At 35.4% G+C, this 22,971-nt stretch overlaps 1 protein-coding gene across 9 annotated transcripts in view; it reads right to left on the bottom strand.

Moving 5' to 3' along the window:
* The window catches only part of LOC108378752 (breast cancer anti-estrogen resistance protein 3 homolog), a 187,858-nt gene that overhangs the window by 80,940 nt on the left and 83,947 nt on the right, over window positions 1-22,971 (bottom strand). For 6 of the 9 annotated variants that reach the window (XM_017635070.1, XM_017635077.1, XM_017635057.1 and 3 more), the window contains one exon: window positions 6,521-7,016. In XM_017635070.1, the coding sequence (XP_017490559.1) occupies window positions 6,521-7,016 (496 nt within the window). Of the gene's footprint in view, window positions 1-6,520; window positions 7,017-7,373; window positions 8,021-22,971 lie in introns of those variants that run through there. The other 3 variants (XM_017635105.1, XM_017635099.1, XM_017635091.1) reach the window with 3 other exon arrangements.

Below are 22,971 nucleotides of genomic sequence, written 5' to 3'. Positions count from 1 at the left end.
AAGCCATGTTTTCTTTCAGTTTTTAGTACCAAAATTGTCATCATGGCCAATGTCATCTACTAGTAAAGGGCAAAATGAACACCTCCGAAGACACATTACGTTGTCAGTTGCAAAATAACGTGCAGCCGAAGTTATTTCCAAGCACCGAACTACTCCGAGCGACTGCTCTGCATTACTAGTAACTTACTTTGTAAAGCGGCTCAGAAGTATGTCTGATACCAAATGTACATTCTAAATTCCTACTTACATAAGGCGGCCATGCCTTTGTAAAAGTAAGGGACGTTCGGCAGGGAAATGGTAATGACTGCCAGGTGAAGAGTAAGTTGCTAATAAGGTATTATGACGTGCTCCTAATTCCCACTGGGGTGTTTCTGGCGTGTGTGTGAGCAGAGCATGTGTGTGCAAATACGAACCCTGGTTTTTTGTTGATGCAAAAGTTTATTAAAAACATTTGTTCATGAATGCATTTATATTCGGTATTTTTCTTTTAAGGAATTGGCATCGGCCGATTATTTGTCCACCGGCCAATTAATTTGCATCTGCATCGGTCATCTCTATTGCTCTAAAGAACTTATATTCTGAAAATGAATTTACCCAAAACAAGCCAATATTTAGCGTTCTTTGTACCACGGTTCATTGATGGCGAACTATCATCGAAACATTCTGATTCGACCAACTATCATCGAAACATTCTGATTCAACCAAGATTGTGACAGATATGGAGATGCTAGGTGGTCCTTCTCCTCCTTCAAAACATACCCTGGTATCAGAGATGGAACCAAAAGCGGTTAAACCTAGTGCAAACCAGGACAGTACCGGTACGGAGAAATCCTATATTGGTGATCCTCAAACGGATGAAAAGCTGATCGCAGGGCAGTTGAAGAGAAGGAGGAAAAAGGAGAAGAAAGCTGTAGCTATGACCAACGGGTACTCAAAATCTTTCGGTCCCTAACTCTGCAACAGGACAGGACAGGTGATGACTCATCCGACCTGGATTACTCTTCCGTTTCCAACCAGGGCGAGCAGAAGGCAAGAATCGCAAGACAAAGAAGATGAAGGTCTTAGGGCCGGAATCGGTGAGGGGTGCGCGTGGGGATGGTATCGTACAGATACAATTCTCTAACGAGTTTTCCCGAGGGTGGCTAACAAAATAATAACAGGGAAGCCAGCCTGCGAAAACTGCAAATTAATCCTAAAAGACGGAAGCAGCTGCAGAATGGTGAGAGCCACTGCTTGGATACCGGGACCTTCTCGGAAAACAAGCCAGATTGTAAAACATACTAGCACGTAGGACATGGGACTGAATATGAACTAATGGCGTATTTATTCAAACACCAAGGGAGGACCCACTCAAAAGGCTCCTTCCTGATGATGGGCATTAACGACGGCTCGTTGGAAGTCCTTCGAACTAAATGCGGTTATCACCTACACCCGGGACGGATACATTTTCCGGTCCAGGATAAGGAAGGCGAAACAGGTAAGAAGTAATTCATGGTTTTATATCTTCTTATAGGTATGACTGAGATTATTTTTACACAAATTAATTTTCAGCTAAGCAAGCCGTCTACTGCCCTATTATGCAGTAGGCATGCGAAATTCGTACATTCCCCAAATAATCCCGAGGGCGTGTCACTTGGAGTGATTTCCTAGGGAAACGCCATTCAATTTAGAGCGACAGAAAGTTCGCGCGCATGCATTATAGTGCCGCGTTCGATCGAATGCACGATGCTTAGAGAGTTCAGCTCACAAGATGTCGGTGTGATAAAAACCTGGTACTGTACGGGCGGGCGATGCGCCGAGGCCATTGTAGTCTCCGCTTATCGAGATTATGGACATCGTTCAGTACTCAAGTCATATGGTATGTGGTAGCACGAAGTGCCCCTTCCATGGGGACAAGGACAACATTCTATCCTCTGAAATGGTTATACATAATGTAGGTAACAAACCTACTTTTGACACCAGCAGAAGACAAGAAGTGATAGATCTAACCTTAATTAAGTTAATGAAGTCATGGCGGGTCATATCAAAGGATGGATGGTCTTGGAAGAGGAATCTCTACCTGATCATCGATTCATCGAATTTCGGCTAGGAGCTCACACTTGTCAAATGCCAAGAAGTTTGGGTTGCTCCTTGAAACGAGAATACCAAATCTCCCTAAACTCAAAAACATTAAATAAATTGAAGATGCGACCCGCGAGGTAGCTAGTACTTTGATTGGTTGTTTTGAAGAAGTATGTCCAATAAAAAAACAGGCAATAAATAGCGGTCCCATGGTGGAACGATGAATTTACCAAACTTCGAAATGATTCAGGAGACTTCTGAATATTAGTTTAAAAACCGGAAAAGGAGAAGGCTGGTCCGCATATCATGACTTGAAGAAGGAATATAGGAGCCAAATTCGCATGTCAAAACTAAGCTCTTATAAAAACTTCTACAATGATATCGACAACATGAAACTGTCTGCCAGGCTGTGTAAGATACTTCAACAGGACCTGACGGTTAGGCTTGATTCTCTCAGAAAATTCGATGGACCATATACCACGTCGCTGCTAGGACCCATACAATAATCTGTTGGAGAATCATTTTCTGGGTAGCAGTATAATTCCTGAAGCAGGCAGGGATATGGTGGAGGACAGCGCGACGGGAAGAGCCGCCAGACTAAACTTGTACATAGCATCACGGATGGTGACTGAGGAGTCGGTAAGGCTTTCTTTACCCTCGTTTGACGACTTTTAGTCACCGGGCCCAGGCGGAGGGTATCTGTAAATGCCAAAGTGTGGGGGAGACAGGCTTTTAGGGGCTCTAATAAGAGTTTTTGGGGCCTATCTGTCATTTGGCCGAGTTCCCACCCTTTGGAGAAAAGTCTTTATTCCCAAACAAAAAAGCTTTCCCGTGGGCGATGAAGCTAGGCTTTGTACCATGTGGTGTTTGTTAGTGGACTCCCAACGAACGAAAATGCAAGACTTCGTTCAAATACAAGTTTACGCCGATGATGTTTGTACACTGTCATCAGGTAAATTTTTCAGAGAGGTTTGTGTTACGACACAGAGAATTCTGAATAATATTTATGAATAGTGCACTTTGCAGGCTCTTTCTGTCAATTCCAGTAAAACAACCCTAGTCTTGTTTACGTGGAAAAGGAAACTGGAAGGTAACAGTGCTTGGAGCCGTAAACCTAAGTTCGTGGATGTGAAATATCTGGGGGTAGCTATAGATACGAACCTGACATGGAAAACTCACCTCGAGCTGAAGGTAAATCGAAAGCTGAAAGTTTTCGGACATTGCCGAAGACCTGACGTCTGATACCGGCTATGGTATTCTGGATATACAAGTACATAGCTTTAATCAGGCCAATCGTAATGTAATCTACTGTAGTATGGTGGTGCAGAACCATGGTCAAAACCACGAGTTCTGTGTTAAACAGGCTACAAAGGAGCGTGTGTATAGGCGTCTATGGCACGTCCTTCGGAGTTATCTGCACAGTGAGTTGTTCAGAAGGTTGTCAGATCAATATCCTTCGTTTTTTCCACCTAATGACAAACTGATCCCTGAAGTCTCCTTTGGAAGAAAGTTCGTTGTTAGATTTCTTACAAAGGAACAATGGAGAGATCGAGACACTCTCTCTCTGGACGGTGACTGCAGATGCTTTACTGCTTTGAATCGAGCCCGCATCAACCATTTGCAAAGTCAGAAGCGTTAACCACTGGGCTATGTACACCACGTACTCTTGTTTAAAAAAATAAGTCTGATGAGGAAATGTGGTGCTCTCCGGAATAGCTGCTATAACTGCTATCTTGTTGTTTTTCCATTTTTCGTAACACACAAATCGTGGTACAAAGCTCAGAAATACTATTGAAATAAATATTAATACGCCACAATAAACATTGACAAAAACATTTAAGGTTCACAAAAAGGATCAAGGGATTCGACATATACAATATGGGCTTCACGCAAGATTTGTCCCTTAAGACATTCTGACGCAGTAGAATAAGCATTCTCAAAACGTATAAGGTAAGGCATTATAATAATTCATCGTTATTAATTTAAATTAATCATAGATACAAAAAAGGTACATACATACATTTACAATATGTATGTACATAAATTCATACATATATATCGTCACCTGAAATGCAAAAAGACGTAACAACATCGTAACTGAAATGTAAAAAGTCGCGACTAATAACTTTTTTTTCATCAAATGATGTGGGAGTTGTAATTCGATGAAATATGATGGACATTTCAATCAAAAACTGAATTTTGATTTCTTTATTAATTACGTCTTTTTGAATTTCAGCGACGATGTTTGTTACGTCTTTTTGCATTCCATATATGTAGCTTCCCAATTTGCCACAGAGCGAGGGCGAGCTCGAATCGATATCGTTACGACCTCGGTCTGGTGAAGTCATTTGGGTGAACCCGAAAGGACGCCGAAACGAAGTCATTTTTTCCATACAAACCGCAACATCGTTCCAACGTCGTTTTTCCTCATCGAATCAAAGTCGTTACGACGTCGGTCTGGTGAAGTCGTTCAGGTGAACTCGAAGCGACGTCAAAACGAAGTCGTTTTTTCCACAAAAACCGCAACGTTGTTCCGACGTCGTTTTTCCTCATCGAATCGAAGTCGTTACAACATCGGTCTGGTGAAGTCGTTTGGGTGAACTCGAAACAACGTCAAAACGAAGTCCTTTTTTCATACAAAACGCAACGTCGTTCTGACTTCGTTTGAATGAGCTATAAAACTGGGGTCTAGAACGATATGTCGAAACTAAAAACACTAAAAAAAATGTCGAAGAAAATAGTTAGAAAATCAAGAATGCCGAGAAAAAAATTGTCGAAAGAAAAATGTCGAAAAATAAAAATGTTGAAAAAAATATATCGCGAGAATTTTGCACATCATGCATTACATTATTTCAACAGGTTGATTTATTTAAGTTAAATTCCACTAATATTATGTACTAATATTATAAATGTGAAAGTTTGTGAGCGAGTATGTTTGTTGCTCCTTCACGCTAAAACGTCTTCATGTATTTCAATTAAATTTGGAATACAGATAGTTTACATCCTGGCTTAACATATCAAATATTTTTTGAAGAGAGTTGCCACTTCTTTCAAAAGTTAAAATCGATTAATTAACAAGTTAAACAAAATATTACAGCAATGTGGGTGTCAAACGAAAGCGGTTCAGAAACTATATATTTCGAAAGTATTTTTTAAGAGGGTTGCCAACTATTAAAAAAGTAAAAGTCAATTAATTGATAACTAAATATACTTTAAGACGGTTGCTGTCTGTTTAAAAAGTAAAAATCAATTCTATTAAAAAGTTGAAACGAAATATTTTAATGTGGGTATCAAACGAGATAGACAAAATGCTTTATTGTAGAAATATTTTAAAGGGTTGCCATCTTTTCAAAAAGTTAAAATAAATTTAAATAACACGTTGAATAAAATATTATATTTGTGTCCAACGAGTGAAGTTTAAGAAAGCTTTATTTCCAAAATATTTTTGAGTAGGGTTGCCTCTTTTTCAAAAACAAGTTAACCGTTCGTCGAGCTATGGGTAGAATTCTACCTAGAATGCTATATTAAAATACAATCTAAGAAAAAGTTTAAATTCAAGCAGAAATGTTTATCTATTTATTCTGTTCAAGCTAAATGAAATATACCAATGGGATTTTGACATGAAAAAAAGTATAGGCAGAAGGGTAATTGACTCGGTTTTTCAAAGTGGTTTCCACTGGTTTTTTTTTTGAAATCTATAGAGGTTTTTTTGAAATCTTGATTTTTCGATTATCGAATAAACCGGATTTTTTATCGAACAAACAGGCTTTTTTTGTGGGCAAAAGCTAGTATTCAATAATTTGATTGGTATTGAAGAAACTAACATACTTAAAAGAACTTAAAATGTAAGGGAACTTACAATATTCGAAATGACACATTTTGTAGAGGTTAAGAAACAAACACATAAATACTTTTTTTTCAAAAATTTAATCTTTTCCACTTTTTCGAAAAAAAGTTTTTTCGGCGTGATTTTGTAGAACTTTCTTTTTCCTTCTTAGGAACTCTAGAAATTTTGAAAAGCTACTCAGAACACTTTTAATTTTTATTTTTGCAAACATTCAACGTTTTCGACTTTATTTTCGACATTTCCGACGTTTTTCATTTTTTTCGACGTTTTTCATTTCGAAAGGATACGATTTCGACATTTCCGTTTCGGTTATTTTCGACTTATCGTACGGATCCCCTAAAACTGCTTTATATTTTTTCTTTTAATTCAGATTGAAAATTTTTAAGTTTTTAGGAATGGTTGCTGATTTGTTTTTTTTTTTTTAATATTGCACACAATTTGAAATTCGATTTGAATGGTTTTTGTTAAATATTTTGAGCATCGTTTCTGCTGTGCTTGTTATCCGACGGCGTCTTCGCCGGCGAACAAATTGCTAATCAGAACGAGTATTAAACGACGTCGTTACGAAGTCGTTTGGTAAATTGGGTTAGCATCTCAGCTCGACAAACTCACCTTATTTATAACGAAATGCAGCACTTGTGTTTTGGTGCGACAGCTGAGCACATAATTATCTGGCTGCGAGCCGCAATCTCTTATCAAAAATTCCCCTTCCTTCTGCACAATCTCCTCGGCGCGTTGTCGTGACAACGGACCGTGATACCACGCGTGCGAACGTAAATCCTTTGCATCCAAGCTAAGTTCCCACTCCAACGCCTTCTTTAAGGCTATCGCCTCGTGTTGTTCGCTGGATGGTGTGCTGACGGCCATGCTGTTGGGTGGTGGCTGGTGCGGTTGAAAATGCAGTTGACCAGAAATGGATGCTGTAGAGCCACCCATACTAGTGCTCAGATTGCTGATGCTGCCTCCACCCTTATCCATTGTATTGGCTGTGTTGTTGTTCTCCGGTGCACAGCTGCTGAAAGTAAAATTCGTAGCAGAGTTTTTGTTCGGCGGTGCTGGTGTGTTTGGCGGTGGCGAATCAGTTTTTGGGGGATCTAGTTCCTCATATCTGCAATGGTTGAAGAATTATGAGTGTATAAAGAGTAGAGTGTAGTAGTAGTAGCAGGGCTCCCGCGTACTAGTAAGAGGTGTTAGATAGTAAAAAGTGGGTGGTGGCAAGAAGAAGCACCGGCATACAAAGGCAAAGAACAAACAAAAAACAACGGTAGCATCCCTAGTTTAGTTTTATCTAGTTTTTCCTTTTTTTCGTTTTGTTGTTATTTTCGTGTTCCCTTTTTGCTGTTCTACTTGCCACAACATCCTGTATGCTTCCTGGTTTGCCTGTATTTCAAGTGAATAGCATTCAAAGCGAAGCAATTTTTCTCAAAGTGCAAATAATTAGTGAGGCACTTATGTACATACATACATACATAGATCAAGGTTACAACCGTTAGCTCGATAGTAGTAGTAGTAAAAAGTTTTCAACGCAAGTTTAAAATGCAAGTTAGAGAAAAACTAACGCCCACTTTACGAATTGCAGTGTACACACTTAAATATGTATTTTCATAACACAATGGCTCTCACTTTTTTGGTAAAGTAAAACTATATTTCACAAGCACTAATTTGCGCCTTAATTAGTTATAATAATTCGTAGCATGATTCACAATTTCGCAAATTACATAATTCATTATTTAATTTAATTTTTCGAAATATGTATAAAAATCTCTTTTCACAAGAAATACACTCGTCGCCCTTACAGTTCTCTAACTGAATGAAAACTCGACATTCTTGTGGCCCTGCCCAAAAAGTGCTTTTTGTGTCGGTCTGCTTTGCTACTGTTTGCTTTTCTTGCGACGAAATAAGCGCTGTCTTCCAAATGTCTGCGGCTCACACATACAAATGTGCTCTAAACCTCTCTTTATTTTCTACTTTTGCCCCTCCGCCTCTAATTTGCAACATTACAACTCCAGATTCAATGTTCTAATGCCCCAACAGTCAAATGTTTATATCTCGGCCCAATATAAAGCGAGCAATAGGTACAACAAAGGGAAATTTTCGTTTATCCTTTGCTGCCAAAAGGCCGCCTTCGAAATGCTGTTCTCATTTATTCAACCCTCATGTCCAGAATGTGTGGCTGTCAGAGATTCGTGAGCACAAAGTACATTTCTCAATTATTTACTTGAATGACGCATGCGCCTATCTTGGCGCTACAATCTTCCGCGGAGGTATTGAATATTTTGCACAAATGGATATTTCAACAATTTTTGGCAAAAAAGAAACCGGTTCGGGTTTGAGATTAAAAAATAAGTATTTTGTCTCAAAGAAGTTTGATGTTTTCGACTTATCTCACTATCCACGTCAATCCCTATTCGCATCAACATTACTCAGCTCTGTTTACAATGAATATCCTATTTCTGTCTATTATTTATGTACACTAGAGAAAATAATGGTAGTTTGTAACATTACATTACACATTAGGCGAATGGCGGCTGACCCATCAGTTCGACTTTTTAGTGCCTCAAAAATCATTTGTTTGGCGAGGTGTGTAAGAGCTCGCATTTGCTTGATGAAAGACCATTTGTGGTTTTTCATTGTTTTTCTTCCACTCAGAATTACTATTTTACGTCTCCCTAATACCTCCTCCTCACAAATCGGTGCGAGCCCCTTTTTGAGCAATTGCCACGTTATTGGGATTCAACGCGGTTTCCAGACGTACTGATTTTACAACTCTCTGATTTTTCAACTCTCATACTGATTTCATTCATTTCTTCAATCAGTACGCGAATGTCCTGATTTTTCAAATTTTGTACTGAGTTTTGAATTCTGAGAATACAAATCTGTAATACGGGCTTTCCACTGAGCTTGATACTCGGTAACTCGATATTGGGTAATTCTTCCCTATGCTTCATGATTAAAAGTTTTGTAAGAAGCTTTTTTCTAAAATTTGACACTCCCACCCACAGCGAGGTTTTTTGGAAACAGGACAAAAAGGAGAAGAATTCAATCACCTTCAAAAAGAAGCGAAGTCCACAAAAAGGTTTTCATAGTAGTATATGTAGTATATATGTATATGTACATATGTATATATATAAGTATATGTAGTATATATAGTAGTGTATGTATATACCAAAGTTGTGTACGTCAGACCGCGTATAACTTGAGAATGGAAGGTCCAGTTTGAGCTGTTTTTCTGTTGTTTTTTAATGTTTATTTTTTTTATAAGCTTTTATTTAACTTGGTCATCCCGCGGAAATCGCGGAAATTTCCAATCGATTTTAACCTAACTTCCCGACAAGTTAGAGACTTGAAATTTTCAGCATAGTTCCAATCACGATGACAATGCAATTTAATATACATATAAATGAATTCCCCATATGGTCCAGTTGTCTTGATTCAAAGGCGGTCAAAAAATATTAAGATTTATGGCTAACAGAGCGTAATTTGCCAAAGAACGTAAAACCACTATAAAATTGTTAAAGCTGCCGGCGATAGTGTAGCAAAGCTATTTGTGGCAAATTCTAGATATCAACCTTGTCTAGATATAAACCTCGTTGTAGGAATTAGAAGACTCCAGATGTCGCCCCGCCAGAAGAAGTTAAATATTGCGCCTAAATATATGCCATGCTACAGCGGAAATTGACGACACGCCATTTCTTTAAATAAAATTAACTGCTGCTATATGTACATGTGTATGTTTATACAAAACATAAGCAAACAAAATTTTGCTTGCCAAGTCTTCTGNCGCCTAAATATATGCCATGCTACAGCGGAAATGGACGACACGCCAAATAAAATAATGTAATAAAAATAATTTTTTAAAAACAAGCTTTTATTTAACCTGTACAATCAAAGGAATAAAATGAAGTAGTGTAACAAAAGATTTTTTAGCAAGAAAATTTTGTCAAAACTGCACTAAAATGAATAAAATAAAATAAGTTAAGGTCTCGTTAAAGTTACTAAAAGCCATTTAGTGAAAGGAGTTATTCAAACTCTAATGAAAATTACTAACAATTTTTACTAATTTACTTCGTTTTTAAAAAAGCTTGTCGGCGAATTCACCGTACATGCAAAATTGGTTAGGTATGTATATGTATGTATGCAGATATTTAAATGCCGGTTTGCTATTCGCGCGACAAGCTTTTTTAAAAACGAAGTAAATTAGTACAAATTGTTAGTAATTTTCATTAGAGTTTGAATAACTCCTTTCACTAAATGGCTTTTAGTAACTTTAACGAGACCTTAACTTATTTTATTTTATTCATTTTAGTGCAGTTTTGACAAAATTTTCTTGATAAAAAATCTTTTGTTACACTACTTCATTTTATTCCTTTGATTGTACGGTTAAATAAAAGCTTGTTTTTAAAAAATATTTTTTTTACATTATTTTTTGCCTCATAAATTCTTTCGGTACCATTTACGTTTGATGGATATGAAGGAAATATTTGGTTGTGGATTTGCAAAGCAACAACATAAGCTCGGCTATTTATCCGACTTCAGCCAGGTCGGTTAAAAAATGCGTGGCCGGAAGGGTAGTGTTGGTAAGTGACAAGGGGATCAGTTCAGCGCCTTCGTCTTGACCTGCGGGCTGTGTCGGTGTCACAGCGGCTAAACTAAAACGTAGAATTCGTGATATTATGAAGATCACATTGAAGTTAAAAACGGTACATGAAATATTCGTGTTGATTGTATTGAAATGAATTTAATAATCAATAATCAATGATTTGCAAAATATTAAGATTTAGCAGTAGAGAAGCAGATCCATATTAACTTCAATCATATGTACCATCTATACATAGTATAAAGGAAAGTCGAGATTCTTTGTACGCGCTAATTCCATGATTCAATAACAACAGGTTGTAGCAATCGTACAAAAACAACATTTAAGGTTGGTATGAACTCCCTGTGTCATCAACAGCTTCTTTATCTATTCTTATTCGTATGTATATGTATACCCTGCATACCAGGATTACACAGTATTCTGAGGGGTTTCACAATTTTTTTTAAGAATTTTCTTTAGAAATTCGTACACAAATTTCTTTACTAGTTCTTGTCAACCGCTTCATATGTTTTTCTTTAATCATTCCTAAAAGAATCGTAACAAATTTCCGATATTCTTAAAGATTTCGGCAGCATTTGTTTGCAGGGTATATACACTGAAGAGCAAAACTGGAACAATAGAACGGAAAGTTAAGTTTGTGGTAATGTACTTCTTCAGTTTATTTACTTTATGGTAATTCAAACTTGCATTTCGCTTTACCGATGTTTAACTAAATGTTTGACCATAAATGTTTTAAGATTCGCATATGGAAACTCAGAAAAAAATGACCAAACAAAAATTAACTGGATTGTTCCAGTTTTGCGCCCTCTTAGTATTTGCTGAATTTTATAATTCAAAGAGGAGTTCTGGCTCATTTCCTGCAATTTTGTAATCAAGGCGCGTGGGATTTTCGCTGTGAGTGCTTTAAGTGCACAACACAAGCAAAAAGAATTTAAAGTTTTTGCAAAACGTTCAGAAAGGCTATGCTATAAAGAAAGAAATCATATCGGTCAAATGTCCCTTGTATGGTTATCTAAACAAGCGTTAAAAGGGCGGACCTCAGTCTTCAAGATCAAGAGACCACAAAAAATTGCAATTCGCTAGGCTAGGCATATTGGAGTGTCTCTGAATACCAAAAAACTTTGATTCAAAATCAAAAATTACTGCTTTCTCACCACAAAGCAAGTGACTGGACATTATATATGACATGGGAACAAGTTATTGGAGCACAAAGATAAAGAGGAGAAAGCCTGCTTTGACATCCAGAAAAATTTTTTTGTCAGAAACGCATTTTTACTAAGAAAAAACATTGGATTGGTATTATTTTGAAGCGGGAATTTACAAGTTCTTCATAAACGACCATATTATTCCACCAAAATTTACTATTAATTAGGGCACGACCCTAAATTTTTTAACTCTGAGGATAAAATTAAACGTTTTAAGTCGGAATATTGGTTCAAGTGCTGTGCACCTGCATCAGGGATACGCCTAACGTCCCAAAATATTTAAACTATTAGGTTTGTATGTGTACATTTAATGATGTAGGGCCGTGTTATGCCTTAGGGAGTAAAAACTGTGGTAAAATCGACGAAAAAGAAAAGTGACAACAAATGAGCATTTTCAAAGAATTTGGCAGTTCCTGAGGATATTTTTCGCAGGCTTTTATCAGTTTTAACAGGACAATGATCAGCGCATGCTGACAACATAATGTGTTTAGTATTAAATAAGCTAGGAGATGACCACCTTTGTGTGTTAGGCGATTTTAATCTTTGTAATGTATCTTGGTCCACATCTTTTTCCGATGCTGGTCTCTCGCCAATTAATGACAATGCGTCCCATGAAGTGTACTTTATAGATAGCCTCTTAAGCCTTAATTTATTACAAATCAATAATTTTGTTAACAAGTTGGATAGAATTCTTGACCTCATATTTATTAGTGATAACATTAAGTGTAACATTGAAGTTTGCCACAATCCGATCACTCCATCTAATATGCATCATGTTCCTCTGCTACTAAAATTTGAATTTTATGTATTCCCGTCTTTCAATGCTGGTGACAAACCTAAGTTTAATTATGCAGCCTGCGATTATCCCAAGTTAAATAGATCACTGGGTGAGTTTAATTGGGAAAGCTTACCCTCTTGCCCCGATGTAGCTAAATGCTTCGCTACTTTCAAATCTGTAATTTCTGATTTTTGTTTTAAATCCATTCCATTAATTAGAAAAAGACCCTATAAATTACCGTGGTATAATCGTGACTTGAAAAAACTTAAGAATCTTAGAAACAAATTTTATAATAAGTTTAAGGCCTCTGGAAGTCAGTTTTTCTTTGAAAAATATCAGGTCCATCTTAAAAAGTTTAACTGCTTCAATAAATTCCTCTATNTAAAAAGTTTAACTGCTTGAATAAATTCCTCTACAGAAATTATATCTTAGGTATTGAATCCAATATCAAAGAAGATCCGAAATCGTTCTGGCATTTTATTAAGTCTAAGAAGAACAACTCTAGTATTCCCTCAGCTGTATTTTTTGAAGATAAATGTGCCTCCACTCCAGCTGACGTTGCAAATCTATTTGCTGCATTTTTTAGTTCTAATTTTGTAGATGATTACCCTACTGTGGATTCTAGTTTCTCTGCTAGTGTGAATTCTACTAATTTTGGCTCCCTTAGTCTTTCGNTCTCAGGCGTCAGAGCTCAATGTTCTCTGACCCCTATACACTTAAATTGTTGTACACATCTTTTGTTCGTTCTAAGTTAGAATATGCTTCTTTTATCTGGAGGCCATACCACTCAAACCTAATTATTAGGATTGAAAGGGTTCAGAAGGTTTTTCTTAAATTTGCCCTCAGAAATCTTAACTTCAGCGAGCCTATTCCATCGTATAAGTCTCGTTTGCTATTAATAGACCTTAAATCTCTGGAAGCCAGAAGATCTTTGCTATCTCTAACTTTTACCTTTAACTTAATAAATGGTGTGATCGATTGCCCTACGCTCCTAGAGCAGGTCAACTTCAATGTTCCTCTAAGGAATCTTCGCAGTCCTCTGCCGTTTTATGGAGGAAATTTTAAAACAGAGTATGCCAGAAATGCTCCTATTTCAAGAGCTTTAAACGAATTTAACACGATCTCGAATTCTATCGACCTGGATTTCTCTCTTCCAAAAAGTTTATTTATTTTTTCTTTGATTTCGAAACTGTAGAGTGCTTTATGTTTTACACGTATTGTCTAAGTAGCTAAATTTTTATCTCTAGTCTGTAAGGAACGTCTGTTTCATATAACTGCAATAGATAAATAAATAAATATCCTCCGAAACTGGGGCCAAATAGGTATAAATCCCAAGTATTTATAATCATGGAGTGACCTGCGTAAAGCATAGAATTGATTCAACAGAAAACTTATGGAATTGTTTGATAATGCCACTGTTCAATTGCGAAAATTCGCCCAATCGCATGCATGACCTTGGGCATGGCGTTGAGGAAAACCGGTGTGCGTTCTCAACAGATTTCGTCTAAAACCTGTGCGAAAGTATCCCAAGATGACCATAAAAGCTAAAATATTCAAATTGGTTATGGCCAATTTATTAAAAGTCAAGCAAATGGTAAAATTTTCTGTCGGGTGCAAAACTGGAACAATCTAGTTGCTACGTTTTTCTTCTTTATCTGCTTATATTAATTATTGTTTTTAAGGCCTTCTGATGAAATAAACATTGGAAATGTGAATTCCGAAACTAGATTACAAAAAAGTCTTCATATATTGCGAATATATTGCAAGAAAATGCACATTATGTATTACTGTTCCGGTTTTGCTCCTCAGTGTATTTACGTATATTTGTATGTATATGCGGATATGTAAACAAAGCAAAACAGGCGACAATTTGACACAAGCGTGCTCATAAGAAGAAGCATGGCTTTTATCGCTATCACCTGTAGTTGATACGCCTTGCGCTAATCTAGAAAACTACTGAACAGATTTTGACGAGATTTTCTCTAATATACTCTGTATCGATAGTAGAGTGCCCCTTTTTTATTTATAATTTTAATAGGATTGCCACTTGTCAGCTTATAAATAGATATATGCCATGACGTGTATCACTACTTCGATTCATTTTTATTTCCTTTCATACTACAGAAATTTGTATTACTTGTTAAATTAGCCTAGTTCCCAGTATTAGTATTCTTCTTCGTGTTCGTGCTGGTCTTCGCATTATCATCGTCTTCGGATCTGTGCATAAGTTAGCTAAGACTTCTGAAACAGCTGGAAACCCTCCTAAATATTGTTAAGAAACAAACAAATCTCTTGCCTCTGATATTGTGATACCTACATACTTCATGTGCCTGCTGGACTGAGTTAGATTTGATTTTTTTAATACGTGGCAACACTTTAATTAAATTATAATTTTAAAACAGGTGGCAATCCTATTCAAAATATTTGGAAACCAAAACCTCTCGACTGACACACATATATAATTTAATTTCTAAAATATATGGCAACCATCTTAAATAAAGTTCAGAAAAAAACATTTTTAACTTATGTCAATTTATACCTCTACTTTAATAATTCAATCGACTTATCAAGTAATTTCAATTTAACTTTTTACATATGTATGTGGAAACTTTCTTTAATGTTATAATTGCTCAAACTAAATATTTCTTAATACTCCTTTGTTTGACGCCAATATTTCAATGTTTCATATAATGGAATTTAATTCGACTTTTCAAAAAGATGGCAATTTTGTTCAAATTATTTTTAAACCAAAACCTCGTTAAACCTTTTTCGCCTGACACTTGTATTGTGATACATATTTAAATTATTTAATACTCTTAATTCAGCACATTCGCGCCTTGGCACCACGTCACTGTTGACAGTTACAATTTCGAGAAAGTAGAGAATTTCGTTTACTTGGGAACCAGCATTAACACCGATAGTAATGTCAGCATTATAAGTCACTCATCATGCCCGTGCTGGTATATGGCGCAGAAGCAAGGAAAATGACAACATCCGATGAGGCGGCCCTTGGAGTGTTTGAGATAAAGATTTTGTGGAAGATTTACGGGCCTTTACGCGTTGGCGACAGCGAGTACCGCAGACGATGGAACGATGAGCTGTATGAGCTTTACAACGATATGGACATAGTGCAGCGAATTAAAATACAGCGGCTCCGCTGGCTTGGTCACGTCGTTCGAATGGACACCGACGCTCCAGCTCTGAAAGTATTCAACTCGGAACCCGCTGGTGGTAGCAGAGGAAGACACAGGCCCCCACTGCGATGGAAAGATCAGGTGGAGAAGGACTTGGCTTTACATGGCGTTTCCAATTGGCGTCAGTTGGCACAGAGGAGAAACGACTGGCGTGCTTTGCTGAGCTCGCCCAAAATCGCTTACAGGCTAACCTAATATTCACGCACGCCGCCAATTTATTGTCAAAAATTTCTCATGCACATGCAACTTGTATGAGATCAACCGAAATTGAACGGCGTGCGTATGAAGCTAACTCAATTTCCTATTTTTGTTCTGCGTGACATTTTGACGTTTCGCTCAATGAAATCAAATGCAAACGCATGCAAGTCAATTTCGGGTGACGCAAAAAACAAATTCGACGGCATGCGTACCAAAACGCAAGCCGCGAATGTTAGGTTAGCCTGTTAGGCGGTTACAGCGCCAAAAAAGAAGAAGAAGAATACTCTTAATTCAAATTAAATTGAATTATAAAATCAGGTGGCATCCCTCCTACATGCAGTTCGGAAATAAAGTTTCTTCAAAGCAATTTTGATTTATATTAATATTGAAGTAATTTATTTAACCTATTATATTGAATCTAACTTTGTAACAAGGTGGAAACCCTCTGCAAAATATTTTCAAACCACAACCTCTCTCGTCTGACATCCATATCAGGACATACATTTAAATTTTTTGCCTTTATTTAAGTCGAACTTGCTTTTTGAACCATATAATTAAGAAATAAAGCCCTTTCCAAACCATTTCGATCGATACTCAGTGTAATAATTGATTTAACTTAAAAATAATTTGAATTAAATTTTTTAATCAGGTGACAACTCTTTTTGAAAAAATAAGAACTTACTGCACATCCACAGCCCAAGACCTTTAATTTGATACCTCATTTTGTAAAATCGAACGAACAGTATATATTTCATATGACGAAAAATTTAGCGGATTAGGCATTCATATGTACATTCACACTAGATAACTAAAAGAAAAACAGATCCACATTAACTGCAATCATCATATGTACCTATGCATGTATTTACATACATACGCTGCGATTAGATTATAAACTTTGTGCCATCTGTTACTCAAAAGCCGAAATACCTACTCACACATACTTTTTGTCTCCTTCTCTCACTTCCAGCGCAAGGACGTGCCATTTATGCCCATATATTTAAATAAAATAGACATACTTAGAAGATATCAACCAATACTTCCTATACACCAAACGAAAGGAAAAAACTTGAACTTTTGACCAAAGGAAACAAAAACAAAATCATTCGAGCGGTATTTGAGCATTTTGATAAGACAAAAAATTTGCAAATTTTTTCAACACTGTTTTGCCTTAAAATGCTCAATATTTGTTGAATTTATATAAAATTTGTACACGATAATATTTCTACTGCTCCAAAGAACCCATATCCCTAAAATGAAAGTAATACTTGCAAATCATAAGTTGCTAGAGCACTTTAAAGACTTAAAATAAGCCAATATTTACCGTTGTTTCTACGACTAGGGATGTTGCGATACTACTGATATAATCTTGGTATCGATACTTTGGTTTCGATACTGGGTAAATCGGTATTCGATACTTACGATATTATTGCTACTTATACATATGTATTTTCTTTCGATACCGCTTAATGTATCATAATAATATCAATATCCATATCATCTTCATACAAGCCATATTGTTCCTAGAATTCTATTTAATTATATTTCCTGATTAGTGACTCTATGTTATCGTTTGCGCGAAATTTTATTTCCTATGTCCATTTGATACTAGTATCGATACTTGTATGGCATCATACTGTATTCAAACCGTATAAACAGAGTACATAAATATACAGCGTAACGACATTGATTTGTATTTATTTCTGTTTTTCTGCTTTTACGCAGAAAAGTAAAGTATGGAATCACATTACCAAGATTGACGAAAGCTCGGCTTAGTGCAACGTCTGTTTGAACACCACGTCACGCTACGCCGCGGCCCCCCTTCTCCGTCTCCCGCCGGGCTGTAACGCAGGTAAATTAATTTTTTGTATACGTTGAAATAAAATTTTGATATATTTTAAACATCGAGCGCTTATATTCAATAATACCCTCTATCTGCACATTTTTCACAAAGATGACATTCTGATATAAAAATCCACCTAAGCTTTAACTGTCATCAGCAGGGAACGGATTTTTAGGACCTAAAAACCTATAAAAAAGGCAAAATAAAATAATGAAATAGGCTGGAAAAGGCAAAATAAAATAGCGAAAAAGGCAGGAAAAGGCACTAGCTATTGCGAAAAAGGCAAAAGAAAATAGCGAAAAAGGCAGGAAAAGGCACTAGGTATTGCAAAAAAAGCAAAACAAGGCCCTAAAAAAGACAGAAAATACGAAGAACAATCAAAAAAATACACTTATTTTAGAAACGTTTATATTACAAGTAAAAAGAGAAAAACTATGAACTAGTTTCATTATATGAAAAATTTTTACTTTGAATCTTTGGCTATTTTATCCCCTCGAGTTTCGAACTTTATAGTTGTAGTAACATTGAACCACAAGATGCATTTTGAAGTTTTCTGGCAGCATTTTCATTCGATTTTCGCGAAGAAAAGCCTTGAATGTACTTAATGTGTGCTCGAGATAAGTTGATACAAGTGGAGCCCAATTTAAATATGGAACGTTTGAAACGTTCATATTATCAGGAATAAGGGCGTTTTCCTCGCCCTTTACAATTTTATCCACATCCCTTTCTCCAAGCCTACGTTAGCTGAGAAAACGGCTTTGAATTTTTCCAACACCAATTTGGCAAGAGGTCCCTACGCTTCTATAAGCCGCATGGGCATGTGTATATTTTTTAATCTTAAAAAAAATTGTAAATGCTATAATCACTTTTTTAAAGGTAGAAAAGGCAAAAAAGGCAAATATCTTAAAAAAGGCAAATATCTTAAAAAAGGCAACATCAAATGTGTATATATGGAATCAGGGAAAGCTAAACCGTGGACATTCTTAATCGAATATACTCTATCTCTTTAGCAGAAAAAAAGGCAATTTCCATAAAATCCGTTCCCTGGTCATCAGTGATATTAATGCTACCTTATATAACGACAGGTAATAAGTCCCAGATGGTTTTTAAAATCAAAAATTAGTTTTTGTGCAAATTGCAGAAAGAGCGTATTAATGAATTCAAGCCCTCGATATTTCACATTTTTATATTTGTAAGTTAATGGAAGCAGGGATACCGACTTGGCTCAAACCGTGCCATTTGTCCCTATTTTACTTCAAATGGCACTTAATTTTTCAATTTGGCACAAAGTGCCAAAATGGCACTTTTGTAAAAAAAAATTACCATTTCAATACATTTTTGTGAAATCCTTTGCGTGCACTTCTTTTTCTCAACTAAAATTTTCTAATTTATAAAGGCTATTCAACTGGTTTATCTTATTTTATTATTGCACTTTTATTTGGAAAATGTAGCTTTATTTTATTGCTAAATGTGAATGATTAAAAGGAATGACACCTTTTATGGCACTTTTATTTTTCTATTTGGCACATTTTGGCACTTTTTTATCCTCAATATGGCAAATTTTATTTCTATAATTGTTTCCTTATAGAAAGGTTGGTTTCTTTTCCACCTTAGACATTCCGAATTCGTTCAAAATATGCTTATTTAAAACACAAAATTCTTTCAGTGTTCCTCCGGGGTTTTTGGACATGGACTGTTTCTTCAATTTAATAGTGTTCGCTTTATTTTTGTGGAAACGAAACATGTTTTGCAAGTTCTGGATCATTTCTACACTCTTTCTTCAAACATTTCTCGTATTCCAACTGTGCGCAGGCCTTTAGTTTTTCGCATCGTGTTTTTACATATTTGTAATTTAAATTGTTTTAATAAAATCAATTGGTAGTAGTTCATGATTGTGTGTGGATTAATATCACAACACTGAGGATTTGGCAATAACCTTTTTCATCTATTAAAAAAAACACTTACGGTACAATGTTTATTGTAAGAACAACATTTTTTTCTATGAATCGACAGACTTTAAGCATTGTTGACGCTATTTCCATTTGAATGAGGAAATAGCGTCAATGACTTTATTTCCAAATTTTTGTTGACTTTATTTCGCTTTTGAAAAGGTATCGCCAATTGACTTTATTTCCCACCAGGGTAGGAAATAAAGTCAAGTCAAGTTATTTCCATTGACCTTATTACCTGTCACCATTTTTCTCCACGTATTTTTAACAGACTTCAAAAATTGCAGGAGGTTATCCATTCTTCGGAATATTTTTTTTATGTATGTTACCGCAAAACTTTGGACCACGTCAACCGATTTCTAGAGTTCTTTTTTTAAAGGAAAGGTGGTACCTGAAGAGTGGTCCCATACTAATTTCGTATAGATCCGATCATTGTATCACGAAGAAATTAACGGCAATCTAAAATTTTTATATGCGAATTGAAGCCGGTTTTATTTTTTGCTTAAAAATTACTTGTTTTCTTAAAAATTACTTGTGTGTGTAATATTATTTTGCACAAACAAAACACATGAGGATTCTTTTACGTTTTTTACATAACGTTGAATTTTACTTAAACTGTAAAAAAGTAAAAAGAAAATTTAATTGTAGTTGACATGTTTCAGATAATGTTTGATGTGCGCAAAAAATTAGAGCAATCGTTTTATGGGCATATGGCCGAGTCGTTACGTACCAGTTGTGATAATAGCTCTGATCCAATACTTTTAGTGAAAAATCTTGTAAAACTGTCAAACAGCAAAATTACTCTCTGAAGTGAGAAAAAGTGAGTAACAACAAAAAGTACGGGAATAAAAAATTAATTTTTCCTGTAAAAACGTCAACCAGTGATTGCTTGACACTTTTCATGATTTTACCAGAAGAAAAAGTTCGGGTAAAATCTTGCAACTTCATTATCTACACAACTCTCCAAAAGTCGCTCTCATTTACAGGATTTTGGAGAATTTTGGAGTACGCGAACATTTTTCCTGCAACTTCCTGCAAGTTCATGTAAAATCCTGTAAGTTCATGGAGTAGGAGTATCATTTATTTAAAAAGATGGCTGATTTTGTTTTCTGGTGCAAATAGAGAAACCGACTTCTTATTAAAGTTTTTGAAAGTGAACTCCAAATTAAAAGTAATTTTAAAATGAAATCTGAATAATTCTTTGACTATTTACAGCCGATTCCGCCAGCAATTTAAATTTAAAGGGATTTTTAATGTTCTGTCAATTTCCATATAAAATTCAAAAAATTAAAATCACCGACTTCAAAAAAGGAGGAGTTTATCAATTTGTAAGTATATTGTTTTTATGTACATATGTTATATGAGAATTGAAGTCGGTTTTGTTTTTTGCACAAAAGTTACTTGTTTTTCACTTAAATTGCTTTCGTGAAATTGGCTGTTAAACACTGAAAGTGGAAATGATCTCATTATAGCTATTTAAAACTGTCAAATTATTAAATAAGTTAATGGCTCCTGTGTACAGTGATATTATAAGAGTATTTTATACTACATGTTAATACATACTAATGTTAAAGTGAATAAAATTTTTATTTTTTGTGCATTTAATTTATTTTTACCTCGCTTTTAGTAGCTTGGGATGTAACTATGTAATAATAGTGCGCCTAAAAGATGCAGCAATTTCTATTATCAAGTTACTAACCTGATGGAGGTACGAATGAAAATTCCAACGATTGATTTCGCGTTATGGTCTGATTATGCATACTTCGTATAACTTCGCATAAACTTCAAACTGTAATTTCGTATGTACTTTGTACGTATTTTGTATGTATTCCATTAGCCAGAAATTAGCAGAACTTATAAAAACTTAGCGATCTGTTGAGTTTAGATTTTGCTTCACATTTTCTTAAGTGACACTTTTAGTGCTCTGGTACAAATGGTTGTGCGAAGTTATGCGAAGTATGCATAATCAGACCCTTAGTCTATTCCAGAGGTTCCCAAACTTTTTTTTTCTAGTAGACCCCTTTCAAAAATTTACTGGTTTCGGTGGACCACCTGCTGATACATTTCTAAATATTCTCAAAATTAGAATCTAACAATGTAAATTAGATCTAACAATGTAAATTTGCATCGCGAGTGAATTCAAAAACTAAACTCCGTGTGGCCAAAATAAAAGTAAAATATTTTCTTGTCTTCTGTTTATAAAAATAATGTGATTACACACTTGTAGGTTTAAAAAAATAGAGCTCGTAAATACATCAAAATACTCTCTCGCTCTGAGGAGTTATATTTTTTAAGAGCACTGCGAGCGCTAGCGTTATTTACGTTATCTTCACTATAAACTCATCAAATGTTCGGCTCACTCATGACTTTTTACGTGGAGTACAAGTAAAATAGTTTATTTGTGGTAATGGCATCATTTTTATTTTTATCGCTCCGAGTTTTAAAGTAAGGCGAAAAATATTTATCACATTTTTAAAACACAAAACTTAAAACATCAAAACCAAGGCACATAAATACATGTAGAAGCCAAAATGACGTTGCTCTCATGAGAACCAAACCTTTAAACTTCAACTTGATTTTATCATTGTATAGGCTTACAAGTATGGAAAGCGCCATTTTGTTTGTTTACATTTGAAAACAGCTGAGATCACCTGATTTTCAATTCTCTCATTCTCCTCACAGAGTTACATTCAAGTTTCAGAAAAAACTTTAAAATATAAATTGAGAAATATTTTAGAAAAATGTGTTTTTATTAATTTGAATTCAATAAAAAAGAAATTAAAAATGCGTGCCAAGTCTTGCATTTACAATAATAACGATAAATGTGTATGTTCCAGGCAATAATTCAAAATATTTGTGAAACTTATCGTTTTGCGCTAAAATACAACAATGTGTGTAAAATTCGTTGTCATTGCTTCTATTTTGAATATCATATTCGTGCCTGCCGTTGGAAAAAATAGGTAAATTTGTATTTATTTTCAAGAAAACATATCAGTTAAAATATATTTCTTTCCAGAGCGACATACGGACAAGTAAGATGATAAATTTGTATGATGAATATCGCGGAAAAACTTTTGTATCAAAATTTCTATTCTAATTTGCATTTGAATTATGATATCAACAGGGATGATTTGTGACGTATTTTTTGAAGACAATTTTCTTATAAATCTTGAGATTGTCGATTTATTTTAGAATTAAAAAAGGTAGTTTGTATTAAAAAATATATTTACACTAGCAGTATGTAAATTACTTTTATTCCGAATTGAAACGATTTTAATGAATATTCATGGTTACCATTA

This window comes from Rhagoletis zephyria, unplaced genomic scaffold, assembly GCF_001687245.7.
Source record: "Rhagoletis zephyria isolate East Lansing unplaced genomic scaffold, Rhagoletis_zephyria_1.1 Rzeph_scaffold_00119, whole genome shotgun sequence".
NCBI lineage: Eukaryota > Metazoa > Arthropoda > Insecta > Diptera > Tephritidae > Rhagoletis > Rhagoletis zephyria.
This window is presented reverse-complemented; position numbering and strand designations above follow the sequence as displayed.